The 25,911-nt window shown below is 43.1% G+C and overlaps 1 protein-coding gene across 1 annotated transcript in view; it reads left to right on the top strand.

Annotated features, from left to right (window-relative positions):
- The window catches only part of LOC104383513 (serine/threonine-protein kinase WNK2), a 107,427-nt gene that overhangs the window by 37,419 nt on the left and 44,097 nt on the right, over nt 1-25,911 (top strand). The window contains 11 exon segments of the mRNA XM_086619291.1: nt 881-927; nt 930-1,004; nt 1,007-1,099; nt 5,591-5,748; nt 8,095-8,186; nt 14,925-14,994; nt 15,461-15,549; nt 16,395-16,614; nt 20,305-20,593; nt 23,780-23,929; nt 23,932-23,975. Of these exon segments, the coding sequence (XP_086475417.1) occupies nt 881-927; nt 930-1,004; nt 1,007-1,099; nt 5,591-5,748; nt 8,095-8,186; nt 14,925-14,994; nt 15,461-15,549; nt 16,395-16,614; nt 20,305-20,593; nt 23,780-23,929; nt 23,932-23,975 (1,327 nt within the window).

The following is a 25,911-nucleotide window of genomic DNA, read 5'->3' as shown; positions in this document are numbered from 1 at the left end:
AAAAAAATTGAACTGTTCTCTGGTGCCTGTCGTTTGTCCCTGCGTTTGAACTGCATTGATTTGACAGGAAGAATTTTGGCCCCTGCCTCTCTTTCCCTGCTCCTGTTTTGGTTACGCAACTAGAAGTTGTTCTCTGGGTGTTTCATCTTCTGCCTGTGATGTTTGATTTGTCAGGGTGTGTTTCTGTGATGGCTTTTGTGCTTGTATTTGCATATTTTGTTAGAAACTTCAGATAGAACAGCACTCGAATGGTAGAATCTCTTTTGAAGCGGAAGGTGCTCCAAGTTACCTACTAAACAATATTAATTAATGGCTTTTGGTACTGACAGGCTTGTTAAGGTTGATATAAAACAGTTGGCATGAATTCTGGAACAGATTTTCTGCCCCGATGGGAGCGATGCTCTTCACTGCGTATATCCAGTGTGCTACTCTGCCAGGGCGTTAGCAGGTTTTACGTTTTTCCAAAATGTACCTTCCCGATCAGTGTTTTAGGTAAATGGAGAAAAATGCAGGTGCATGGTATAGAAGTCAAAGGCTGGTGGTTAAAATTAAGCTTCAGTATTCTTCTGATTTGAAGATACAAAACGTATTCTAAAGCTGTTCTCTGCATGGAGTGAATTGCTGTACTATTAGGCTTGCAATATTTGGTTGTATTTGCACCAAAGATGCTTATCTTCCTCCCTAAAAATGAATGCTCTAATTCCTCCTTTGGAAAGATCTATTTCTTTCCATTTCGTGATATTTCTGAGCTGCTATTATGGCATCTAATAAGGAGCTTTTATCTAGAATGGAGTTTCAGCTGTTAAGGCCCCCAGAATCTCTAATAATGCTTCATTTTCTTTATACCACTGCTGTGTTGCTGTGTATGTTTGCGTTCTAGGTACCTGAAGAGATTTAAAGTGATGAAACCAAAAGTCCTGCGTAGCTGGGTCGGCAAATCCTGAAGGGTCTTCTTTTCTTGCACACAAGAACTCCACCAATAATTCACAGAGACTTAAAATGTGACATATTTTTATTACTGGACCAACTGGATCTGTGAAAATAGGAGACTTGGGTCTGGCAACCCTCAAGAGAGCTTCGTTTGCCAAAAGCGTAATAGGTAATCCTCCCGTTCTCCTTGTCTTCCTTCTGTTGGTATGGTGCTTTTCTTTTTAATGTCTTCCTTTCACATTTTGCAGGAGTGGCTTTTTTAACTTGTAGGTTGGTAGTAGAGATTAAAGTGGGTTTGTGACTGTTCCCTTTATAGCACTATGAAAATCTCAGTCCGTAGGTAAAGATGTCATGACCTTCCTCTCCTTCCTTCTGGATCACAATGGCAAAATGCTTTTTTTGGTTGTTTTTTTTAATTGAAATCTTACTTGGTATCCACAAATCCTTCTCCTCTCTCCTTCAAAAGGAGCAGGAAGGGTTCTCAGCAGCTTGTGTGTGTCATCCTCCTGAGAGCAGGCTCAGAGCCTGCCAGGGGGAGGAGAAAGAGGGAGGAGAGGGAAGAGGAAGGATGCTGGGCTTCTCTGCTCTGCAGAGAGGTCGCAGGGGAGCTGGGCTGGCTGGAACACCTTATCCCCGTTTACTGGGGCATCAGCAAAACGGGCTGCTTCTGCAGGCAACCGCAGAGCTCGTCCCTGCCTCGCTGCCATCCTGGCAGAGTTCCGCTGGAAGGACAGCTGCAATTTATTGAAAATCAGTAGGTAGGAAATGAAAAGAAATTTCCACCAGGATCTGCAGGAGCCGATGCCCGTAGATGGTGCCTACTGGAGGAGCGTGAGAATTTGGGTTTGTGTGAACTGGGAGGCTGTCGAAGGACGTCGGTTCCCTGCAAAAGTTCCATTTAATGTTTTCTGTGTAAACGTAATTTCTTCCTGAATTCTCAAACGTTTCGTGCTTATTTTTACCCAAGCTTCCGTAGTAAATCTCCCTTGTTCAGATCAGATGATGGTTTTAGGAAGCTGCAAATTCCTGAGAAATGATGATGAAAGTGGGAGAAGCTATCAGGCACGTAGTTGTGTTTCAGTTTAAGCTATATCAATGGAAATTAGATCCTGGGTAATTAGAATTAGCAAACTGATGGCAACAACCACTAGTTAGGAAAACCTTAAGTTAACAACCTTACTAGTTTTGAAAATAGCATCCTATCTTTCAAGCAGCAGTTGCTTAAATAATTATTTTAGAATCTCAAGTTTTCAGAGATTATAGTTCTTTACAATTATTTGTATGAAATTAACCTTAACACTTAGGGATGCCAGTATTAAAGTCAAAATGATAGAAATTTTGGATATGTGCTTGGGTGCTGTGGGTCTGCTTAACCTTGTGCATTTTGGTGAGAAATCATGTTGGTTTACATCTGTCAAGTTTCTCTGGTTTTCAAATTCTCATAGTGTTTGGGTTTTTTTTTCTGTTGAGGGTCAATATTTCTTCACATAATTTTTTTTTTTACAGTATAGCAATTCTTCATGGACTGGGAATAATACCAGGAATACCAATACAAGTTTTGTAAAATCAGTTGTTGCCACAACACTGTCAAAGCACGCTCGTGTGTAGAAGTAGTTCAATGCTGAAAAGGGCTGCAGGTTGCTGGCAAGGTCTTTGCATTCATTTTGGCAATATAAATGAGCTTGTCTTCCATGAGTAGTGCTGCTCCAAGGAAAGAATTAGGAGGGCTTGGAAGCACTGGTGAGATGAGTAATTCTGCTCCCTCCATAGATGTAGTAGCTTTAAAGGAATATTAGTAGCTGCAATTTTACACCGGTCTGAAGGGAATGAAGTCAGCGTGGCTGAGGTCCCGTTTTCCCTCGCCGTGATCGTGCCGTCGATGATGCTCGTCTGACCTTGCGGTGTATCTCGGCGGGGAGCCCAGCCAGGGCAAAGCTCCTTCTGCCAAGAGGAGTTGAGATGCTGAACGGCTTCCCATCTAGGTGGTCTGTTTTGTTTGAGAACACTTGTGTGTTATTCCTTCCCATCCCCAAGGAGCAGGGAAGGAAAACATCATTTTCGTGCTATTTTGGAATGGTGTCAAGAATTTTGTTTGCTTCTTAGACTATCGCCTTCACTTTTTCAGATTTGCTCTAAATGCTGTATAATTCATGAGATTCACTCCTGCCTGGGAGTCTTGTTCCTTCTGAAACAAGGTAGCAGCTCCGAAAACATCCCCTTTCTGGCCGTCGTTAACCATTTCAGAGCAGCAGCCACCGCCGGTGCGGCGGCTGGGAGGAGAACCCGAAGCGCAGGCAGTGAGCTGAGCTTTCATGACATGAGTCCGGCTGATGTACAGAGGCTGGAGGAATGTCTTTGAGGTGGAAGAAATATAAACAAGGGAGAGATCCATCCTGAATTTTGCAAAATCAATTTTACAGAAATGCTTGCGCTGAGGCTTGCTTTGTGAGTTAGGCCAAGTCTACTTCAGAAAACGTGCAAAAGCAGAGTTTTTACTGACAGACACTTAATTTTGAGAGATGTTGTTTATGCTGCCATGGGGAAAAAAAAAAAACCTTCTATCAAATCCCCAGATGTATACAAGAATTATTTTTTCCCAGTATATATTGCTTTAATTCGAGTTGTGCTTTTGCTGCTGATGTAGAGATGCCATAACAAAAAAATCATAGAATCATAGAATGGTTAGGGCTGGAAGGGACCTTCAAAGGTCATCTAGTCCAACCCCCCTGCAACAAACAGGGATATCTCCAACGAGATCAGGTTGCTCAGGGCCTCATCCAACCTGGCCTTGAACGTCTCCAGGGATGGAGCATCCACCACCTCTCTGGGCAACCTGTGCCAGTGTTCTACAACTCTCATGGTAAAAAATTTTTTCCTAATATCCAACCTGAATACCTCCCTCTATTTTAAAACCATTACCCCTTGTCCTATGACAACAGGCCCTCCTGAACAGCCTCTCCCCATCTTTCTTGTAGGCCCCCTTGAGGCACTGGAAGACCGCTATAAGGTCACCCCGGAGCCTCCTCTTCTCCAGGCTGAACAGCCCCAACTCTTTCAGCCTGTCCTCATAGGAAAGGTGCTCCAGCCCTCTTATCATCTTCGTGGCCCTCCTCTGGACCCTCTCCAACTGCTCCATGTCCTATAAGGAGTCTCCAGGCTCTGCAGGGCAGTTTGGGTGCTGAGACGGCTGCTGCTGCACTGGATGAGGCAGAATGTCCAGGGTCCTTCACGTGGTCCGAGACCTCTCGTGCACCTTTTGGCATCCTGGTGTTTGTGGCTCCATTCCTCTCCTGCAACACATGACTGCGTTCATCTCTCTTCCTTCATCTTTTCTAAGCGTAAAAAGGAAATGAGTTAGTCTTGCCTCCGAAGCATAAATTACGTTAGGAGGTACAGCTCCTGGAATAAATAGGGTTATTTTTTTTTTCCCTTTTGCTTTATAAGACCACGCTTTGCAGGGCAGTTTGTGCAGACGTTGCAGGCGTTGTAAGTCGCTGCTCGTCACAAAGCCGCAGCTCCCCGTGGCGAAGCAGTACGTACAGCGCTGCACTTAAGTGTTTATCTGGTTGCATCAGATTTCTGACACCCTAATCCCTGTTGAGTGGGACCTTCTTCTGCGAGTGGCCTCAGTGATGCGTCCCACGAAACCAGTGGCAGAATTGTGTTTGATGCGTCGTGCGTGACTTTGCCGGGGATTTGCGATACTCCTCGCTTTCAAAGTGTGCTGTCTGCCAGGTGGTTGCTAGGTATCTCTGGAGGAAAAAAAAACCATGCAAATTTGCATTGATGGAAACAAGAGTTGAAGGTTCTTGTCTCTTTTCTGCTTTTCACCTCCATGAGCCCGTGCAGATCCCTCTCTCCACCCAGAAAAAGAAACCGTTCCATGACTTTATGTAACAGGTACAGTGCTGCAAGGGGAACTGGTGACAGGGAGGGTGATGGTTGTCCCTGCTTGGAGGTGTCTCCAAAGTTCAGCCTGGAGAAGAGAAGGCTCCGCGGTGATCTTATAACAGCTTTCCAGTACCTAAAGGGGGCCTACAAGAAAGCTGAAGAGGGGCTTTTTACAAGGGAGTGTAGTGACACGACAAGGGACAACGGATTTAAACTGAAAGAGGGCAGATTTAGGTTAGATATAAGAAAGAAATTCTTTACATTGAGGGTGGTGAGGCACTGGAACAGGTTGCCCAGAGAAGTTGTGGCTGCCCCATCCCTGGAGGTGTTCAAGGCCAGGTTGGATGAGGCTTTGGGCAACCTGGTGTAGTGGAGGGTGTCCCTGCCCATGGCAGGGGGGTTGGAACTGGATGATCTTTGAGGCCCCTTCCAACCCAAACTGTTCTATGATTCTATGACTTCTAGTATGGTCAGGCAATGTGCCATGTCTGTCTCCTGTTCATTTTTGAAATTTTGATACTTTTTCTGTCCCTTTCCTCTTCCCCTTGTGTTATTACCAGCGAGCCATGGGTATGTAATTGTGTGTGTTGACTTTGGGTTTCTTCCTTTGAAGATGCTCGAGTTTACTCTAGTTACTTCTTTTGAAATAGTCTCACGTGCACCCTTACGCGGCTGTAACGGGCACGCTTCTATAGGTGAAAAAGATTGTGGTTAAAGCCATTTAGACTCTGATCAAAAATTTACATTGTTTTTGTGCGTGTCTGTGTAGGTACACCAGAATTTATGGCCCCGGAAATGTATGAGGAACACTACGATGAATCTGTGGATGTCTATGCTTTTGGAATGTGCATGTTGGAAATGGCTACCTCAGAATACCCTTACTCAGAATGCCAGAATGCTGCTCAAATTTACCGGAAAGTAACCTGTGTGAGTAAACATTCTTAATTTGTGTTGAGATTTTGTAATTTGAAAGTTTAAAAATGTATTTTGATGAGATGTGAGTACTGTCGAATGCGTAGCGTGTTGTGGAAGCTGGGGTGTCTTAGCTCTGGGTTACACAAACCTCTTGCAGGTTTATTTGTGAGCTTGCAGTGTTTGACTGCGCTGCAGCTGCAGAACGTGGTTTTGGTAGTTTTTTGTCTTCATCAGCCAAAAATACATAAAATTTGGGAAGAACGAGCAGGGAAAAATCCTCGCTCTAGTCTGGCCTCCTAAATGGGGATTCTTCAGGCTTGATCGAGTTTCCCACCAAGCTAGAAGGACTAACTTTTAGGTTGCAGCCTAAATACTTCTTTATATGTTGGAGGATGTTTCAGATTTCCAGCACGGATTCTTGCTGTTCATATGTGCAACAAATTATCTGAAGATATAAAAGGGAAAAGATAGCAATGTTTTGGTTTTGGAGTCAGCCAGAGGAGCTTTATATCTGCGTTTCATAACTCTGCAAGATCTGGTCTCCAGACAAGAAACCATGGAAATGGGTTTGCTGCATTTCGAGGTGAGGTTGGGCTGGAGAATCCAATCTGAAATAATCTCTACACTGAGTAAAACACCCTCTGCAACACTCTCATCCCTGGATGATAAATGCATGTGTCTACACGGGCTGTACTGCCTGGAAAAACTCCTGAGTCTGTAAGATCTGCTCGGGTTGCAAATCACCGACCGCAGAGAAATGAGACTCGCCAAAGGCTTTGGCAGCTGTGGTTATCTTCTGTTCCGCTTGGTGAAGTCAAACCAAGAGTTGCAGGAGTGTTTTTCGGGGTAAATTATGTTAAACAGAGACTGGTTTGTCAAAGATTTTTCCCAGGTGCTTCGTACTACCTGGTTGCTACGAAAAAAGATAGCGAGCTGTGAGCTATGGCGCTGTGCATCACCAAAAGCTGCAGTCTGCACGCTCGGGATGTGAAGAGGATGATGCTCGAGGAAAGCCGCGCTGAAATTTGCAAAGATTAGCTACAGATAAGGTTGCTTTTATTTCTTTGACTTATAGGGTAGAAAGAGTAGTTAGGCTTGCGTACTTGATCTATTGAACAGATCCATCTCGCTCTCCAAAAGTTTGATCCCAAAATCAGTTTGAGTTCCTCTTGTCCAACTGCTTGTTGTGAGCAGAAATGTTCCCAAATGAAACCTAGTGATAGCTGGTTGATTTTGAAAGGTACTTGAGAGCACTTGCCTTCTCCAAGAGGTTTAGCAAACCAGGCCAGGACAAATATGATGCTGTGAAACCCTGCGGTCGGCAAACGCTCCTCGAGGTCAAAATTGCATTTTCTGATTTGCTGGATGCCAATCTCTCATGCTGGATATAGAGACGGTTTTGTCGGATACCCAAACACTCGCATGTGCCAGGTGATGAGTTTACGTGCAAAATTTAATTTTTGTAGGTATAGTTTGTGTTGTTCAATATCTGTCTTTCCACCACTGAAGACTGGGATGCCAGGAAGTTGGTGCTGCTGTTGTAGGTTGTGCCAGCCAGCTGTGGTGATGCTGACCTGGTGAGAGAGGGAGGATGCAAACGATTTGGGAGTCTGTGTTTAAAAGCTGAAGTCAGCATCACAAGACACAGGAGGATGTCCATGCAGGAAACGGTACCGTGACTTTCTGAAATCAGGAGGACACATGTGAAGAGGGGAAGCAGCTTTATTTCATCTTTGTGTAAACTGTTGCAAGCTGGCGTTTGTAGCTTGGTGAAGCTCCATCTTTCCCAATGGACTGCAACCCTGATTTCTGGTAGATTAACTCTTCTTTAGGAAAAAAAAAAGGCAGCAGAAGCTGCTCAGCAGTGCAGTTAGCTTCATCGCTACGGATGGAGCTGCTCCCTATGGTGCTGGAAGGAAGGGGGCGTGTGCAGAGATGGGTCTGCTGGTTTATTGCCTGCAAGCCATGGCGCCCTGCACCACGGGCTGGTTGGAAGCGCATGCTGTGTCTTCTCGAAGGAGTGAAATAGATTTGATGGCTCAGTGGAGTTGCTGGCCTGAATCCTTACGAGGATGACTGCTTGTTCTGCATTGTTATTCCACGGTGCTTTATCACATTGTTCTTCTGCTCACTCCTCCCCTACAAGGAAAAGTTTATTTCGTTTGGCACAACGGCTTGTTGGCTTCATTTAGGCATGTAGTCCTTGGATGTGCTCTAAATGCCACCTCCGTAGGTGGCTTAGGAGACATCTCCGTAGGCTCTAATGCTTCACACGGTGACCACAGGAGTCTCTTCTAATTTTAGATGTTGGGGCCTTGACTCCTGAGTGTGATACGAGGTGCCCCCTTGGTCTTGTAGCCCCAGATACTGGATAGCTTCCGCGAGGAGTGGAGGGCACGTGAGCTGCTGCGTGGGCCATGGCCTCGGTTGCTTGTGGAGCTGCCGTCACGGTGAGCGACCTGGGTCCGTGTGCGTGTGTTCAGAGCCACAGATAATACAGATGTCTCCCGTTGCTCCACCTACCCGGAGAGCTCTGCGTACAACTCTTAGCCATCTGCAATGTTGGTAATTAAGGCTTCAGAAGACTCCTAAGCCTCATTTATCAAAGCAATATCCAAGGTGGCAAAGAATAATGATTAATCAGAGGATTCCTAATTAGATGTTAGATTTCAATTTGCAGACTTGAGTAGTCATTTTTTTTTGAACACTGATGAAAGCCTGGGCCAACTGATTTTCTGTGGCAATAACCTTTAGATAGCTGAAGATTATATGGTAAATTATAACAACTTTGTAAAACTGGTCTTATACTAGCAACTTTAGAGATGGAAAATGATGCATATTGGGAAGAACAGGTAATGGTGGAGAAGGTGGTGAAAGGTCACTTCATTGCTAGTAAGGGGTACTTTGAAGCAGCTGTCTAGCAGGAAAGTGGAGGTGGAAAGTGTCAGGTCCAGGCATGGAGGGTGTGTTTTCTCTGTCTTCAGTTGACTTCAGGACAGTAGGGGTGGGAGCAAAGGCACCGACGGGGATTCCTCAGATGGAAAAATCAGCCCTACCGTCGTTTCAAGGAAAGGGTTAACGAGCTCCCTGTGCAGAGGAAAAAAGCCCTGTCGAATGCCATGAGCTGCATGAACTGTCAGGGAAGAGGAGGAGCAGGGGAGGGGGTGGACCTCTGGGGTGAGGGTGCAAGAGAAGCAGCGGGTGCCCTGGAGAGATCCTCGGGCACCCTGGGGAGATCCTGATCCCAGAAGGAACCTCTTGCCTGGGCTCAACAGCTTCTCTAGAGAAGCAGCATCTGCAGAAGAGCTGGCGACAGCAAGGGACCTCACTTCCATCAGCGTGAGTGGCCCGGGCAGTGCCGTGGTGGGGGGGAGCTGCTGTGGAGGGGTGGGGTGTGGGCTTGAGGGGTCCTGAGCTGGCACCGAAAGGTTGGGTCTGTCACTTTAGCTGGGACGGTGGTGACTTAGACAAAAATCTCGAAAATCACTTTCCATGAAGAGTTAGGGTTGGTTGTGCAGCAGCTGTTGCTAGCGTTGGTTTTTACTGGACTGAAGTAGGATGTAGAACTGGAGCGTGGACCGACACCAAGAGGCTGAATTGCGCAGTTTGCTTCCCGGCGTGAGATGAGGGTTGGGGTTCTCACTCGAGCAGAGGGTGACCCTGACCTTCTCAGATGCAGGAGCTCAATAGTGCAGCGCTCCTGAAGGCTTTCACGTATTTCAGCTTGTCAGTGAGAAATTTACTTAATTTTTCATGAAACTGTTTTTTTGGACCAGAAATGTAAACACTATTTTTAGACTTTTAATGTAATGGTCAGTGTAATGTAAAAATGTGATTGCTATCTAGTTTCCTGATGCTTTTATTTTAAAAAATATAAAATAAAATAACTCTTTTCCTGCCTTGGGCTCAGCATCGTGGTGGCCATCACTGGAGGTGCCGATGGCATCTAAAGGGGTCGGATTGTTTGCCAGTGTTTGCGCCAAGCAAGCGGTTGCTTGCTGGTGAAGGTGCAATAGCCACCTCCTTCTTTAGCCTCTGGCTTTGGAGGCTTTGGATCACGCTGGCTGCAGGTTCCCTCTGCTCCCCAGCACACTCAGTGTATTCCTTTGGTTTTGCCATTTTAGTATCTTTTTCGGTTGTTTCTACTCTGTCCTAACACGCTACCAAACTCTTGCCAGCTAACAGGACGTGAGATAATCTAATCTGAAGTCATAGCTGTTCAAGTCATGTGCACCGATAGTCCTTGTTGGTACAGAAAATGGAAACATTGCCTGAGACATTACTGTTTTGCTTTAAGATATTACACATTTTACATGTCTTTGGTGTAAAATTATTGTACTTATTTGTTTCAATGGCCTTTTGCTCTGCCTGACCATCCTCTCATGGCTTAATTGCTGCTTTAGTTTTCCGCTCTTGTTTTTACGTGTGTGTATGGTGGTCCAGGATGAAGTGGCAGTTGTTTCTTGAACGTACAGAAGGGCTCATTTTTTTGCCAGATGAGACGTGCTTGTTACGACTTGTCCCCTCCCTCTCTCTGCCCTTTCAGCCTGAATTCTGGAGTGTAAACGTTCAAAAAGTGGATATGTAACCTAAATAGAAAATACATTTTTTTCCAAGCCACATTTGCTGCAGTTGACTTTGAAGTGATTTCCTGGTCAGCATATTTGCAGTGACCTTCATTCTGATGCCATAATCTCATTTTTCATGCATAACTTGATGGTTTTTCTTACTCAGATTTTTTTTTGTGTTTAATCATTCTGCCAAGTGATTTTGATGTAGACAATAGGCATATTTAGTGATGAAACACTGGAGTCCGTGACCTTCCCATGCAGCTCCAGTCCAATGTTTTCTTATGGATGCACTGCAGAGTGCACAGCAGCCCAACTGTATCTTCGGGGCTTCATGGTGACCTCCTTGGGTTTAGCAGAACAAATCTGTGCTTTAAAACAACCCACATGTTTATAGTGTTCTGGTTCGCATTTTAAGTTTTCATATTGTTTTTTTTTATAAATGTATTGAATGTTTTCTTGGCATTCACAAGCTATAGTCTATATTGCTCCTACAGATAGAATAGATGCTACAGCTGTAGCACAGCAACAGACGACTAACATTATGAATGTCATTGCATTGACTTTTTGTGTTTTGGTTATCTTAGATTTGCAGAGAATCTGCTTAGATTAGCATTAGGATTGAGAACCATTTGAGTTGAAATGGAGATGAATTTATAATCGCACACAGCGATCTTGCTGTTGAATATTATGGAACAAAATCCTGACAAAATTTAGAACTTCGCTGTATTGACTTTAGAGAGTGTATGGTAGGGTGCAATTTCAGCTGAAAACACGGTTTCAGCTTTTTTGAGGAAGGGGTTTTTTCCTTTTGTAGGAACTACATGAGTCTAGAGACTACCTTTGGGCAGAAGGTGGAGTTTTAGTCCAAAGTAGGCTATATCTAGACTAGGAAGGCACCTCCTAGGTGTAAGGAAAGCCTTTAGAAAAATCATGACTGACATGGGTCAGAGTTAACGTTGACTTGTCTGGTGTACGCTGTGCCTTATGAAGCATTACGTGTTGCTCTTTCAAAAGTGTGCTCTGCGGGTGGAAGAATGTCATCAGCTAGTTTTAGACCTCTGAAAAACAAGCTTCGTGTTTTTGCCCCCAACATAAATGTTAAACCTTCAATGTCTTACATGTGACTGACTCTACACTCAAATGTCTTAGATTTGAAATACACTGCACTGCAATATAAGTGCTGATGAAAGATTCAAAGTTGGTCATCCATCTGAGACAGGGAAATTCTCAAAGGGGACGTTATTTGCCCTTATCTTGTTTTGCTCTTGGATTTTTTCTTTATTATTTTTTTTAGCATTTTAAGAATTTGTGTGAAAATATCCCTACGTACCTCGTGTCAACCAGTTAGCCCTGCATGTCAGATCAAGGGGTGCTGAATTTACTTTTGTTTACAAGACAGCTGTACAGTTCTCAAACTGCCATGGATAATTCCTGAGCTAATATATTTTGAATTTTGGTGCCATATTTCCTTGGGAACGCTCAGGAAAGACAGGTGGCTCTTGTATAAATGAATGAGTCCTTTGATTGCAAAGAGGAACCTGCCTTTCACATAACCCCCTTCGTTGTCAGGGGGCTGGTAGGCATCAGGGCACAGTGCTGTGGGGAGGGCTCGCGGCATTACAAATGAGACATCCTTGGAGATTTTAATGAAGAGTGAGGAGCAAGAGCATACTATAGCATATGGGCATTGAGGAAACACTTTGGCAAAGCAGTTCGGTTCAGTACTTCACTGGGCATGTTTTGTCCTTGTTTGTTTTAGTCATCTATTCATAGCTGAACTGTTCAGTAGGTTAATACAATAGATGATCGGAGAGGAGTCAGTGCTCTTTCAAAAGACGTTAGAAGTAAAATGATGTTTGGAGGGGTTGCTATTTTTTTGTGTGGAAGCAGTTTTATAAGGTCAAAAATTGGGGTCAGTCACCTGGGATCTGTCAAAAGGACCGTTTTCAGGCACACCTAATTTCTAGGTGCCCAACATGACCTGCCCTGCTCCATCCCAGTCATGTCAAAGTTCAGTGGAACCATGTAACTGAAGACGTTTGTGAATTCTGGAGAAGAAAATTAAATTGAGAGATACTGTGATGTGCCTTATGCTATTTGTCTCTCGTATGTTCAGGTTGTGTTAAGACACCCGAGAAGGGCTCTGCAATTATAAAAAGCAATTAGCAGGTTCACTTGAGAGCGTAGTTATGTGAGCAATGTCTTCCTCTAGGTAGTTGAAAGCTCTTCAGGTAGTATGGTTAAAGTTGCTTCTACTGCTTTGTTGGGTTTTTTGTTTCGTTTTTTCCCCACAGTTAAATTTATACCAATGCATGTTTGTGGGATATTTTTCCGTAAACATGAATGTGTAGCAGATGATGGTCTTTAATACTCATTCTTCCTGAGAGGTGTCCCTAAGATGGAAATCAATGGTTTCCTGTAGCAAACTGGAGCTTTCGAAAACGTAGAGATTTTTGTCCTGTTGCTTTCCAGTGTGAATTACCAAAGATTTCGTCAAACTCCTCCCCATCTGAGAGCACAATGAGCTCCTGTAGCTTTAGGGCGTATTAGGGCGTAGAGAATTCATGCTAAAACTCTCTTTTGGTACTTCTTTCTTTCCTTTCATTTCTAATTCAGGTATTGGAGCTCTCTCCAGAAACACTCTTGACACACTGTGGTGTGGTTTTGCTTGTTTTGGGCTTTGGTAAGGCTAGACACCCCCTTCCATTTTGACATTTTTCTAATACACAAAATTCGAACCCTCATCTCGTAAGTAAGATTTAGGTTTGCTTAAGCGAATAATTCTTTTTAGTGGGTCACAGCCAGCCGGCCGCGTGTACGGATTATTTTGTTTTGTTCCCACAAGAATGGTTTTTTTGGATCTCAGCAGCTCTCTGCCTTGGCAAAATGGGGAAGCTGAGTCTTTGTATGACTATTCCGTTATTTTTATTTCCAAAATCTATGGATTACATATTTCACTCGAGTTTTAAGACGGAAATGGAGTGGATGACCTGAAATAAATGAACAAATCTAAGTTTATAGTCAAATCTGAGACACGAATGGCAACAGAATGTTAATAGAGGGTAGAAGTATAATCTGATGCTGGAATATTCAAAAATTCTCGGAGAGGTGCCAGCCCTTATTGAAATTCATCCATAAAATTTATTCAAGACTAAATTCGGTGAAGTACTTGCAGACACTTTCTGCAATACATATTTTCTTTTTTTTTTTTCATCCAAGGCAGTGTCAGGTGAGCCAAAATCCCCACTTAAGGCCTCCTTATCTGCCGCTGCATGATCCATTATTTACTCTTCTTTCAGGGTGAAACTTTAAAAGGATTTGAATGGAGTTTAATGTCCAAGTCCCATTCACTTATGTGCTTAATCAAATGCTGGGTTTTTTTAGATAAAGGAAGTAATGTTTCCTTTTTATTCTGCCTATCAACTTCATTGGAAATACTTGGGTCCTTAAGTAATAGGGTCTAACTGCAGAATCTGTTCCCAAATTAATTTTGTCAAGTTTTCATCCATATACATCTTGTTTTAGTAGGCAGAGATGTTACATGCTTTTAAAATGGAATCACAGAATGGTTTGGGTTGGAGGGGATCTTAAAGATCATCTAGTAGCAACCCCCTGCCATGGGCTGGGACATCTTCCACTAGATCAGTTTTTTAGTGATTTAAGCTGAACATCACAAATAAAAAAGATAACTTCTCGTGGTGCTGCTCTCATCATCTGTAGCCGAATATATACATGAAAAGCATTCACAGGAAATCTTCTCTCGAACTGAATGGGAATGAGTTGCCAGTTACAGATGTTGGGTGTCTGTTAGTTGCTCCTATGCCGTTTGACAAGGAGCACGGTAGGGTGGCCTCGCTGGAAATGGATCTTCCTCCCGGAACATCCCTTCCTCCCTATCTGCAACCTGGCATCAGAAGAAATTGTCAGCCCAGGCTTTGAAAATGCACAGCTGCACGCGTGCCTTGGCTGCGCGGGGGTTCCGGTAATTGTTGCTCTAGTGTGTTTGATGACATGTACAGAAAATGACATAATATAGAAACGGTTATTTAGCCTGAGAGCTGGCATAGTCCTCCTCCTCCAGTCTCTCTTTCTGTTGGTGAGATATGTTATTTCAATGAAGGACCCATATACCTTGAGGAGGATCTTGCTGAGTTGAGATCTCGGTCCTGAATGCTAGAAAATTGGGAGAGATGACCTATGGCTGCTCTAGAAGTGTGTGTGTTTCTTTTAAATCCTCTCCATCTTCTTAAAACAACCCCACCTGACCCAAAAGAAATGCAAACTATTCCTGTTGCACCTCCATTGATCAGAGCTCCGGTGCGGGGAAGCGCGGGCTGCTGCTCTCAGTTTTCCTCTAAAATAAACAGTTGGGTTTTTTCCTTGAAAGGCCACGCTCACAAGTTAGCTGTTCCAAATCTCGAACCGAATGCTATTCCCAGCAAAAACGTTCACATTTAACAGAAATTTAACTTGTTATAAGTTACACCTGCTCTGCCACTCGGTGCCAATAAGGTTCGAGCAATGGCTGGGGAAGTGCAAGAGCAACATAGAGCTGTTGGGCTTGTATCTCCTGCTCCCCTGCTTGGTTGGGGGTTCATTTGGGGCTTTTTTGGGGAGGATGGGGTGTGGGAGAGTGAAGACACAGAAAAGCAAAGGATTTGTGTGAAACAGGAATATGGAATATCGTGCGAGTCTTCTGAGGTATTATTGACTCATTATTGAAACTGACTGAAAAAAAAAACCTGATTATTTGTCTTTATTCATTTAATGTTTCGAGAGTCAAGGCAAAATGCATGAAAGGGATAACTTCAGAAAAGAGTTATTTTGATGATTTAAAATTGGCTGTTTCTTGAATATTGACTTCAGAGTCCCCAGGGTAGAAGGATGAGGTTTGCAAAGGTTAGTAAAGGAAAGGAGAGATTTGCTCTGTGTATGGCTGAGTTTGAGACAAAAGCCTGCTTCTTTTGAAGTGCAATGGTACTCAGAAACATAGGAGCCCTAAATCTTCGATTCAGTTCTAAATTAAGACTAACAACTTTAAAGTATTAGTTACTCCAAGGGTTGAGTTGACTTTAAAATGTATTAAAAAAATGTCCTTAAGAGATATAATGTAATCCTTTTTCAAACTAAATTGTTTTTCTCTATCCTTTTAGGGTATAAAGCCAGCAAGTTTTGAGAAAGTTACTGATCCTGAAATTAAGGAGATAATTGGAGAGTGCATTTGCAAAAATAAAGAAGAAAGGTGTGTTTCAAGTAATCAAGCTTTGTATTAAATAATGTGCATTAAGAGATTTCAAAGCTGTCTGTAGATATTTTTGTTCTGGCCTCTGGGTCTCCCTTGTGCAGGAGAACAGCAGAATGGAAATACAAATGTAAATGCCTGCTTTCCTGCCACATAACGTCAGGATAATAGAATAAGTGCTGTTGATGTGTCTCTCAACCTCTCAGCTTCAAAGAATAAGGTCAGAAGGCACCGTTGTGGACACGTGAGCTAGCGTGTTCTAGCATGTTCTGCCATAGCTGTCGTAGAACCTCGCTCAGGAGGTTCTGCGTGGAGCATCGAGTGTGGCGAAGGTCCACCACGAACGCGACATGGTTGATTGACCACAAGCTGTTGTAGTAGATTCCATTGACTCATTCGCCTCTGGATATGGAGAGAAATTGTGCTTTGTTTCCAACTTGACTTTTAAAACCCGATATACTGGCCTCTCCTAGATGATGTGTCTACTGTTAAGTATTTCATAAGTTTCACAAATACGGTTTTTAGGGATCTTAACTGACTACCTAGAGGGAACCTCTTTAGTTTACTCAAGAAAAGTTGAGCAAAGCTATCATCTGTGTCTCTGTACATGCTTGTGGTGTATGAATATTGCTGAAGCTTTATAAAATAGGAAACGTCATTTTTTTGGGAGTCTACAGTAACCCTGGAAATACTACGCCTTTTTGCTAAGAAGAAAGATTTGTTATGGATGAACACCATCCATGGTAATGGTAATGGTTTTGCCTTTAACAGCATTTTCTTGTCATAAACCTCTTTGAAATTGCTTAAGACTTGCAGTATTTGAATATTCTTTTTATCTATTGCAGATATGAAATTAAAGATTTATTAAGCCATGCCTTTTTTGCTGAAGATACTGGGGTAAGAGTGGAACTTGCAGAAGAAGACCATGGTAGGAAATCCTCTATTGCCTTAAGACTCTGGGTAGAAGATCCTAAGAAACTGAAAGGAAAACCCAAAGATAATGGAGCCATTGAGTTTACTTTTGATCTGGAGAAGGAAACTCCTGATGATGTTGCACAAGAAATGGTAAAATAAACTTCTCCTGACAAAAATGTGTATATATAAGTAGTGCATAAATCTCAAAGGACAGCAGGAACAAGTCTGGTAAAGTAACTTCCACTTAAACCATTCCAAGTGCCTAGTTTGAGCAGTTTGCATTGATTTTAGAATGAATGCTGCAAGAAAGGGGTAAACGGGGAAACACTAACAGCTGAAAAATATTGTTTACCAAGTATGAAAACAGATGCATGAAACGACATTTCAAATAGCTTAGGGGGACCACAGAGACGTCTTCTGCTTTTATATTTTGAAAACTCTTTTGCCAATTTCTGTTAGCTGTTGAATGTCTTTACATTTGTTTGGAATCGGTTTAGTTTCAGACACCGGCTTGAAATAAATTAGAAGAGTTCACAAGGTCAGTCGCAAAATATTCTGCACTGAATTGTTCAAAACATTTTCTGTCTTTTCTGCCAGTGTTACTTAGGATGAGTAGGTGAGGAAAGTCCGTGCTCAGCCACTCTTAATCACTAGACAGAAATAGGAGACTAGATTCAAGCCCACTGCACAGAGTTAGGAATAAGCTTTGAATTTTTTAATAGATGGGTTTAACTTGGTGAATTTAAATTGGTGTCTTCATAACTTGCAGGGTTTTGTTAGGAAAAACTTATCTTGTGTTCCAGCCTCACTATATAGTCCTTAAGTTTGTATTTTAAAGATGTCTTTACTGCACTTGTTTAGTTTTTCTAATGTCATGGAGACATAGAATCAGTAAGCACTGAGTCAAGGGTCCAATTTTTTGTGCCTGCAGAAACGTTCCTATTATAATCTAAATCCCAAGGGATCCCATTTAATGATGTTGTCATCACCACTCCTGTTCTGCTTAGGAGGCACTCGGTTTGGTAACGTGGCCTTAGTGTGCTTGGACACATCGCCTCGTACTCTGAATTTCTTCCACAAAATTTGGGCTTCTCTGTTGTTGGTTTGCAGTAGGTTCAATGTTTTTCGAGCAACGTATTGTTACAGAACTCATTTAATTTAAAATTTGCCCTGGTATAGTTATTTGCCATTATATTTGCATTTAAATATTTCTGGAAATGTTAGGAATGTTGAAGTTCTGTGGGTTGCTTGGCCCATAGTTGTGATGGGAGGAAGAGGAAATAATTCTTGTAAAAAGAATATTTAAAAGAATCACTCCCAAACTACTGTGGTACTATACCCTTTCCCAAAAATATTTAAAACCTGTGTTTTACTGTTACGTTAACAGTTACCTTAGTGGCTGCATATGAAATGTTTTCAAACTTGAGGCTGTTGTGGGTGCGGGCAAAGGGGGATGTTTATCCCTTCGTGTCTTTTTCTAGCCCTTATGAGTGGTGGAACACCAAAGCCATGTGCTTTCATCAATTTGTGTTGCTTTACGTGATGTGGGAGAGAAGAATGCAGGAGACCTTTTGAGTACGGGGAATTATTTATGATAGTTGATGGGTTTTTTCGGTAGTCAGGCGTTCCAGCCTGTCCAAACGATGTGGGCAAAAGGAACGTGAAATGTTCTGGTGGGTCTGAAACCTGAATTTACCTTTCACAACCAAAGTGTAGTGTAAAATAGCACGTCTTCGTTAAACGTCAACCATTCTCTATATAGAGATGTAAGAATAAGAATTGTTTTTAGAAAAATTGTTCATGTGGCAGGTTTTTCAGTGCCTTCCCGTTCAGCTTTGTCATGGAGAATCTACTGGCATGTTAGTTAATACCACGCAAGGTTCTCTGGACCTGCATGGTGGTTCCTCGTGAGACCTCACCTGGAGTTACTGTGTCCAGTTCTGGAGCCCCCAACATAAGAAGGACATGGACCAGTTGGAGAGGGTCCAGAGGAGGGCCACGAAGATGATAAGAGGACTGGAGCACCTTTCCTATGAGGACAGGCTGAAAGAGTTGGGGCTGTTCAGCCTGGAGAAGAGGAGGCTCCGGGGTGACCTTATAGCGGTCTTCCGTACCTCAAGGGGGCCTACAAGAAAGATGGGGAGAGGCTGTTCAGGAGGGCCAGTTGTGATAGGACAAGGGGTAATGGTTTTAAAACAGAGGGAGGTAGGTTCAGGTTTGGATATTAGGAAAAATTTTTTACCATGAGCGTTGTAGAACACTGGAAAAGGTTGCCCAGAGAGGTGGTGGATGCTCCATCCCTGGAGACGTTCAAGGCCAGGTGGACGAGGCCCTGAGCACCTGATCTCGTTGGAGATATCCCTGTTTCTTGCAGGGGGGGTTGGACTAGATGACCTTTGAAGGTCCCTTCCAGCCCTAACCATTCTATGATTCTATGATTCTCTTGGTAGCTCCCTTCTGTTGTTAGCGTTTGCTGGATCATCGGTTCAGGAATGTTAGCAAGGTCCAAGGGCACAGGCAGTGGAAAATACTGTTATCCATCTGCAGCTGTATTTTAAGCTACCTCACACCTACTGATTTTAAACAGTGAAATCTAAACTGTAAACTGTCTCATGTTTGAGCAAGAGCAACGAGCGAAAACCTCTACATTCCTTGCATGTATATAGTGCTTCCAAATCTGTAGAATATGCATGTTAAGAATGTAGGGAGAGCAGACAAATCTCTGGTAGGTCATTATTAAACTAAAATTCCTACTCTACGCCGTAGGAGATTATGCAAACAAATAGCATAAAGACGAATTTCCATTTTATCGGTCGAGCAGCTGAGTTTGAGAAAGCCTGGTCCTCTTCTCAGTGAAATGTGAACAGTCCATGTTTGACTCAGTGATAGATTTTTTTCTTTATAAAAGTCCATCAATGATGACTTTGCCATTTCAGAGAAGTTAATTGAGACAAAATTCTGTTAACATCTTTTCCTTTGTGACTTGCTGTGATATCAAGCACAGCAATTTGGGAAACTGTGTACTGGAAAGTTTAAGGCAATAAGTTCTGAGTTAGGGACAGTATGATCTACTCCAGTTGCATTGTTCAAAGAGCATTTTTCAAATATGTTTTTCTTCCTCTTTTGACTATTCTCTTAGTTTTCCCCCCACAAAAAAATACAGAAGCCATCTGTAGTTAAAGTTGCTCTCCTCTTCTCAATGGATGTTAACTGGTGAATAAATTGGCTCAATACATATTGTGTCTTAGAAATTACAGAATCATAGAATGGTTTGGGTTGGAAGGGACCTTAAAGACCATCCAGTTTCCAACCCCCCTGCCATGGGCAGGGACACCCTCCACTACACCAGGTTGCCCAAAGCCTCATCCAACCTGGCCTTGAACACTTCCAGGGATGGGGCAGCCACAACTTCACTGGACAACCTGTTCTAGTGCCTCACCACCCTCAGATGGAAGAATTTCTTCCCTTAGCTAACCTAAATCTCCCCTCTTTCAGTTTAAAGCCATTGCCCCTTGTCCTATCACTACACACCCTTGTCCAAAGTCCCTCTCCAGCTTTCTTGTAGCCCCTTTAAGTATTGGAAGGCTGCTAGAAGGTCTCCCTGGAGCCTTCTCTTCTCCATTACAGATGACATATTGTTGTTTTAAAATGCATTAGGATAGAAGTTTTATTCAAAAAAAAACCCCAAACCATTAAACTCTTCAGTTCCTGTTCAGATATAAATATTGTTCATGTTGTTTCAAACTGGTGTTTTCTGTTAGGAAGAGATTTGAGTAATACGTGTGTGTGCACGCACATCCGTGTGCACATAATCTTGCTAAGTTTGTGCCTCCTCTGTAGATTGACTCTGGATTTTTTCATGAAAACGATCTCAAGATAGTCGCAAAGTCAATACGGGACAGAGTAGCGTTAATACTATGGAGGAGAGAGAGGATTTGGCCTAGGATGCAGTCGGAGGAACGTCGGGACTCTGAATGTCTGGAGAAGTTGAAGACGCCGCATGCGCAGCAGGTCCAGGTCACCTACCTTTCTCACACCGGTCACCATGTCCTGTCGGAGTCAGAGGAGCCCGAGGCAGACCAGCATCCCTTCCAGCAAAACCTGCCCACCAGCGCCACGTCCGTTGCATGTAAGTCTGGCGTTGGTTTTGTGCGCGCGGCGAGGAACGTCCAAGGGTAGAAACCAGCAATAATCTGAGCTCAGCGGCGAGATGAGCTGCTGCACGTGTTTTTGCACAGTAGCTCAAACAACACGAGTGTCTCGGACAGATGCACAACAATTTTGAAAGAAAGATGCTTCAAGAAAACTAGATGATATAGAGATAGCTCCTCCTTCGGTAGCAATCAATGCAGGAAAGACAATCTCTTTGTAATGGAAAAGCAAGGAGATGTGCTGCTAGACAGAAAAAAATACGTATTTTCTGTGCCAGGTGGTGGGATCAACACTGAGTTTGTGCAAAACACGGTTTCAGAGCCTGCAGAAGTTGAACGGGCACCAAACTGGTCAGAGCAACTGGTGGCATGTTCAAATGATGTTGGCAATGTGGAGAGGTTTGTTCCAAAGCAGACCTTGCTGAAACCAAAGCGCTGCAGTCTCTTGTGTTTTGCGTGTTACTCTTGATGGCTTGCATGAAGGTTTCTGTGAAGCTGTGCAAAGGTCTACAGCAGGAGAAAAGAAACCTCCCTGTTACGTGATGTTTTTTAAGATGTCCCTGTTTTGTGGGAAATATTAACTGTGGTTGTTCACGTGTGATGGGAGCACCAGACGTTGTGGGTTGATGCTGTAGTTATTATTGGAGTCCTGGGTCATGCTGCTGGTGCTCTCCCTGTTCCTCCAGGCTCTGTTTCCTCCTGAGCACGTGGCCTTGAAGCACGGGGGGTGGTTTGGTCTTTGTTATGACCAAAAGGTGAGGTGGGTGCTCTCCTTCCTCCAGGCCCTGGTAGCTACAAGCCAATGGTCTGCCAGCTCTTACATTTGGTTGGGGGCTGATTCAAGAGTGATCGCTGGGCTATTTCCAGACAGGTGGCTTACATCTCCTGGTTTAATTCCAAGCACTGATTTTGGTCTGTTTCTCAATAAGAAACTGCCTGGCTTTACTTGCACAGCTTGTTGTTTCCTCGTTTTATTTCTGAGCGTCAGACATCCCCGGCAAACAGCAAGGCGTGAGAAAGTAGTGCTTTTATTGCCCTAAAGGGACGTGTCCCTGTCTCCGTCCCCTAAAACCAACCTTTGTTACCGAGTCAAGCTCTGGTATTGAACTAAATCTATTTATATTTTTTAAAAGTCTTGAAGGAAATGTTGCCAGATATTTTTAGCCTGGAAGAGTTGAAATTTTATGAGAGGTTTTTTTTTTCCTAGCCATTTTTTCTGATAAAATCTGATGTACATACTTTGATACTAAACTATTATCATAACATTTGTGTTTTACTGTTCTGGACTTTTATGTAAACATATTTAAATTAAAGATGCATTATCTTTAGCAAAGAGACAGCTGCTGCTTTAATTCAGGTATTGTATAAATTGCTATACACAGGTCTACTTTGAGTACTAAAATAACCAAGCATGCCTCTACAAGAAAACAAATCTTTACCAGATAATAAGAAATAGCTGTATTTGCCATAGCAGTCAGTATATTGCAGTATTTACAAAGCTTTTTTTTTTCTGAAGCTAATTGATCTCACTTGATTTTTTGGATCACATACTTATTTCATGTTATCTAATTCCTTTGAGAAACGCTGTAATTAGGCCTCTCTTTGTTTCCAATGGTACGATGAGGCTGCCTGTGCTTCCCATGGTTCTGTTGGACATGAGTTGGCAGAATTTTATAAATAAACGGGAGGGTTTCTGTTTTTTCCTACTCCTCGACTTTTAACCGATACTTGGTATTATTTAACAATTCACTATTGGATGTCTTTGAACATTTTCTTAGTGATGTTAGACCTAAGACCTCTATAAATTACTATTCTACCAATTAATGTAATAACCTGAGGTCAAATGTAAAAATGTAAACTAATAACTTAATGTCTGTAATGCGTGTTGTTCCATAAAAATCTGAGACTAGCTCATAGCTTTTACTTCAGTACTCTGCCATCATACTCTCTTTTTTTTTTCTTTTTTCTTTCCCCTTGAGGTCTTAAATAATTGTTTGTAATAAAATGGAAGTGTATATGCGGCAGAAATTCCAGCCTTCTTAGAGTTGGGCCATGTTGACTCTCTTCAGAAATGAGCTGAATAAATATAGAGGGGAGTTCAATTTTTCAAAAAAACAGTTGGGAGAACAGTTTGTGAGTGCTGAGGAGAAATGTAATCTCTGGTGCTATTAAAAAATAATTTGTTATCTAGAAGCCAAATAAGTGAAACCTTATTTGGAATACAGGAAAAAAAGGAAGATGGAGAGTGCTGGAAAAAGAAATAGTATTTAAATTTAGCTGTAATTTAAGCCATTTTTTGTAACCGTGTTACAGTTTTCTTTCAGTTTTGAGTTTTAAATCTCTGTTACAAGCTATTTGTCTTTTGGATACTTAGAGCTACAGTCTTCATTGTCTCATTTCATTTCTCCAATGACAAAAACAGTAGCTTATGCTCAAGAAGAACTGGGCATCTGTACTTTATAGGCTTCAAAAGTCATGAAAAGACATTTTTAAATCGGTAATACTCAATGGTACAGTTAACAGATTTATTTCCCTGTGAGAAAAGATGCCATTGCCCAGTACCCATAGCTGTGCAATTCTGCGGGTTGACTGGGCAGACACTCTGGCAGAGCTCTCAATGGTGCTCCTAAATCACTGCAAGCCTGCAAATTATTTTGTTGTCCGTTGTCTTGAAGTATTGCTATATACTCAAGTCAGGTATGATTTGCTGAACTATTCAAGCATACAGTATAAATAGTTTTGTGATTTTCAAGTGCTGCTAATAAAAAGGGGTCTTAAAGTCAGCGCCTCCCTGGGAGATCTAACTCTAAAAGCCTCCGTGATGTGCTGTGAACATTACAATTGGGGTTTTCTTTCCTTTCATCCTACAAAATCTATAAACGTCTGCAATTCTTAATGTCAACCTTGTGCCCTTTAAAGGAAATATCAATGTGCCTAAAATATCGTCGCGCACAGAAATCCATGGGGATGGCTTTTGGCTTAAGAGAAAGCAGTATGTGCCTTTTGTAGAAAATAACATTTGTGTTGTATAATTTATTTATATAACAGAAAGGGCTAGGGTAGTAAAAATGCTAATTACGTAAACCAGTGTTGACCTTGCTCTAAAAATCATTACTTGAACGTTTGGAGTTGTTGAGCTTTTAATGAAAATATTATTCTTTCAGCTGACAGCACATTCGACAGTGGCCAGGGGTCCACTGTTTATTCAGACTCCCAAAGCAGCCAGCAAAGTGTCATCTACTCATCTCTGCCTGATCCCGTACCTCCTGCTATCCAACGCGTGTATAGCCCACCCCTGAGCGAGAGCCAGGCTGTGCCCATGGCCTTCAGCAGCTGGGGCACTACCAGCAGCCCTCAGGAGTAAGTCTAAAGCTTTTCAAAATCGTTGTGTGTCCTAGATAATGCTTGATGGCTCATTTATACTCTTGTTTTCAGAAGGTGTGGGTTCCAGGGCTTCCTTCGTGTATTCCTCACGCAGCTCTGCCGATGGTGACTTGCTTAGCGATGCGTTTCGGGTTGGTCTGAAACGTGCCCTTAGTAGATGGTGTCTGGCTAGCTAGCTTTGCCGTTCTGAAGAAATTCTTCACTTTCAGTAAAAAGCTTCTTATCAATCTGTTGTCATTCAACTCCGTTAGTAGCTTTGCAGTTGTTAGTTTTGAACTCATTGACGTGTTTGAGAACGGTCTTGTTTGGTTTTTTCCCACTGTCAATATAGCCACACGTTATTGTTCCTTCGGTTGTTCAAGAGCCTCTTGGCCTGATGTTTCTTCCAGTTGTGACAAAGGTCGTGCATCCCGTTGCTGCCTTTCTGGCTCCGAGTTTGGATTCGGTCTCGCACAGAGGCGGCGACGCACGTCCGTTGCCGAGGCTCCAAAATCTGGCACTGGTAGCCCAGTCAGACGTTCACGCTTGCTCCCGTTTTCGTGTTGTTGTGACCTTGACCAAAAGCAATTAATGGAACTACTGGTGCAAGAACAAACACATGCAAGTGAATATAAATCTTCAGGTGCTTCCAGTGAGAGGCACGACACGAGCGCGTTGTGTCCTTCAGAAGTGGTGGCAGCCCCGTGTTCCGGTTCCAGCCTGCACCCATCACGCGCGGCCGGCAGTGCTTGTGCGGCTCTTCGCCCGCCACAGTGACCCTGTCGTGACTTTGCCTACAATTGCAACGTCCCTTCCCCAAGGACCGGGAGAGGAAACCACATATCGGCAGGTGAGAGAAGAGGCAGCGGGCGCGTCGTCTCTGGTGGCATTGGGGACCTCTGCACGCCCGACGGAGCTGATGGTGGTTCCTCAACAGCCTCGTCAGGCGTGCCTAGCCTGTTTATGTCAGCCTGGCCAAGATCAAATCACGTCAGAAGTCTTGATGCCCGTTGAAAACGCTCGCTCCCCAGGTAGCCACCTCCCGGAACGCTCGGCGTCTCAACCTCTCCCACACATCAGCAGGCTGTGGGGCAGAAGTTTGGACCTGCCTCTGTTACACGAGTCTTTACAATACATAATTAGCCAGAAGACCAGCCCTTCTCCCGCGAGCTCTGCAGGAGTTACAGAAGACGTTCTGCCTTCTGAATCCTGCGATGGTGGAGAAGCCAGCGTGCCTGGATGGTCCCGACCCTCTTGGAAGGTCTGTGCTGGCAAACACCGCTGGCGGAGGGCAAGCTGGTGGCTGCAGCCACCCCGAGCAGTGGAAGCACCACACCTTGTAAAAATGATAGTAATGATGTGGTAGGTTATTTTGTTTGTTTCATCCTTTTTGACTTAAGAGAAGAAAAAAAAAAAAATCCAGGACCAATTGTTTTTTTCCTGCTTGATCCAGATTTACCCAACGTACTTGGGAAGTGCATCTTTTTCCCTGGTTTTACCTTATATTTTCCAAACTACTTGCAAGAAATTAGGAACTTTCCTTTGTGAATGCATTGAAACGTGACTCCATTTACCTGAAGGAAAAAAATTGACCCTTAGCATCTGTAGCCAGCTCCCTCCAGGGCGGAAAAACCTTTCCTATGTGCGTACGTCTCCTGGGATGCATCCTTCCTCGTTTCTTCTTCACCTGAAGCACTGCCTTTACAATTCTAAATACAGCACTCCAAAGGCACATCTCGAGCAGACTTTTTTGTTTTTGTTATATCTAACTGGGCAGCAGGCTCTTCTACAGTAGACTTGCTCTTTCCATTCACAGGTTTCAATAATTTTAACCCAAATACATGGCTTTTTTCGTGATTGAGGGTTTGGCGAGATAATAACCTTTATTCACGAGCAAAATATTCCGAATAGCCTTTTATTTTCTGATGGGGTT

The sequence above is a fragment of the Tauraco erythrolophus genome, chromosome 12, assembly GCF_009769465.1.
Source record: "Tauraco erythrolophus isolate bTauEry1 chromosome 12, bTauEry1.pri, whole genome shotgun sequence".
Classification (NCBI taxonomy): domain Eukaryota; kingdom Metazoa; phylum Chordata; class Aves; order Musophagiformes; family Musophagidae; genus Tauraco; species Tauraco erythrolophus.
Note: the sequence above shows the minus strand (reverse complement) of the source record. Positions and strands in the feature narration are given on the sequence as shown.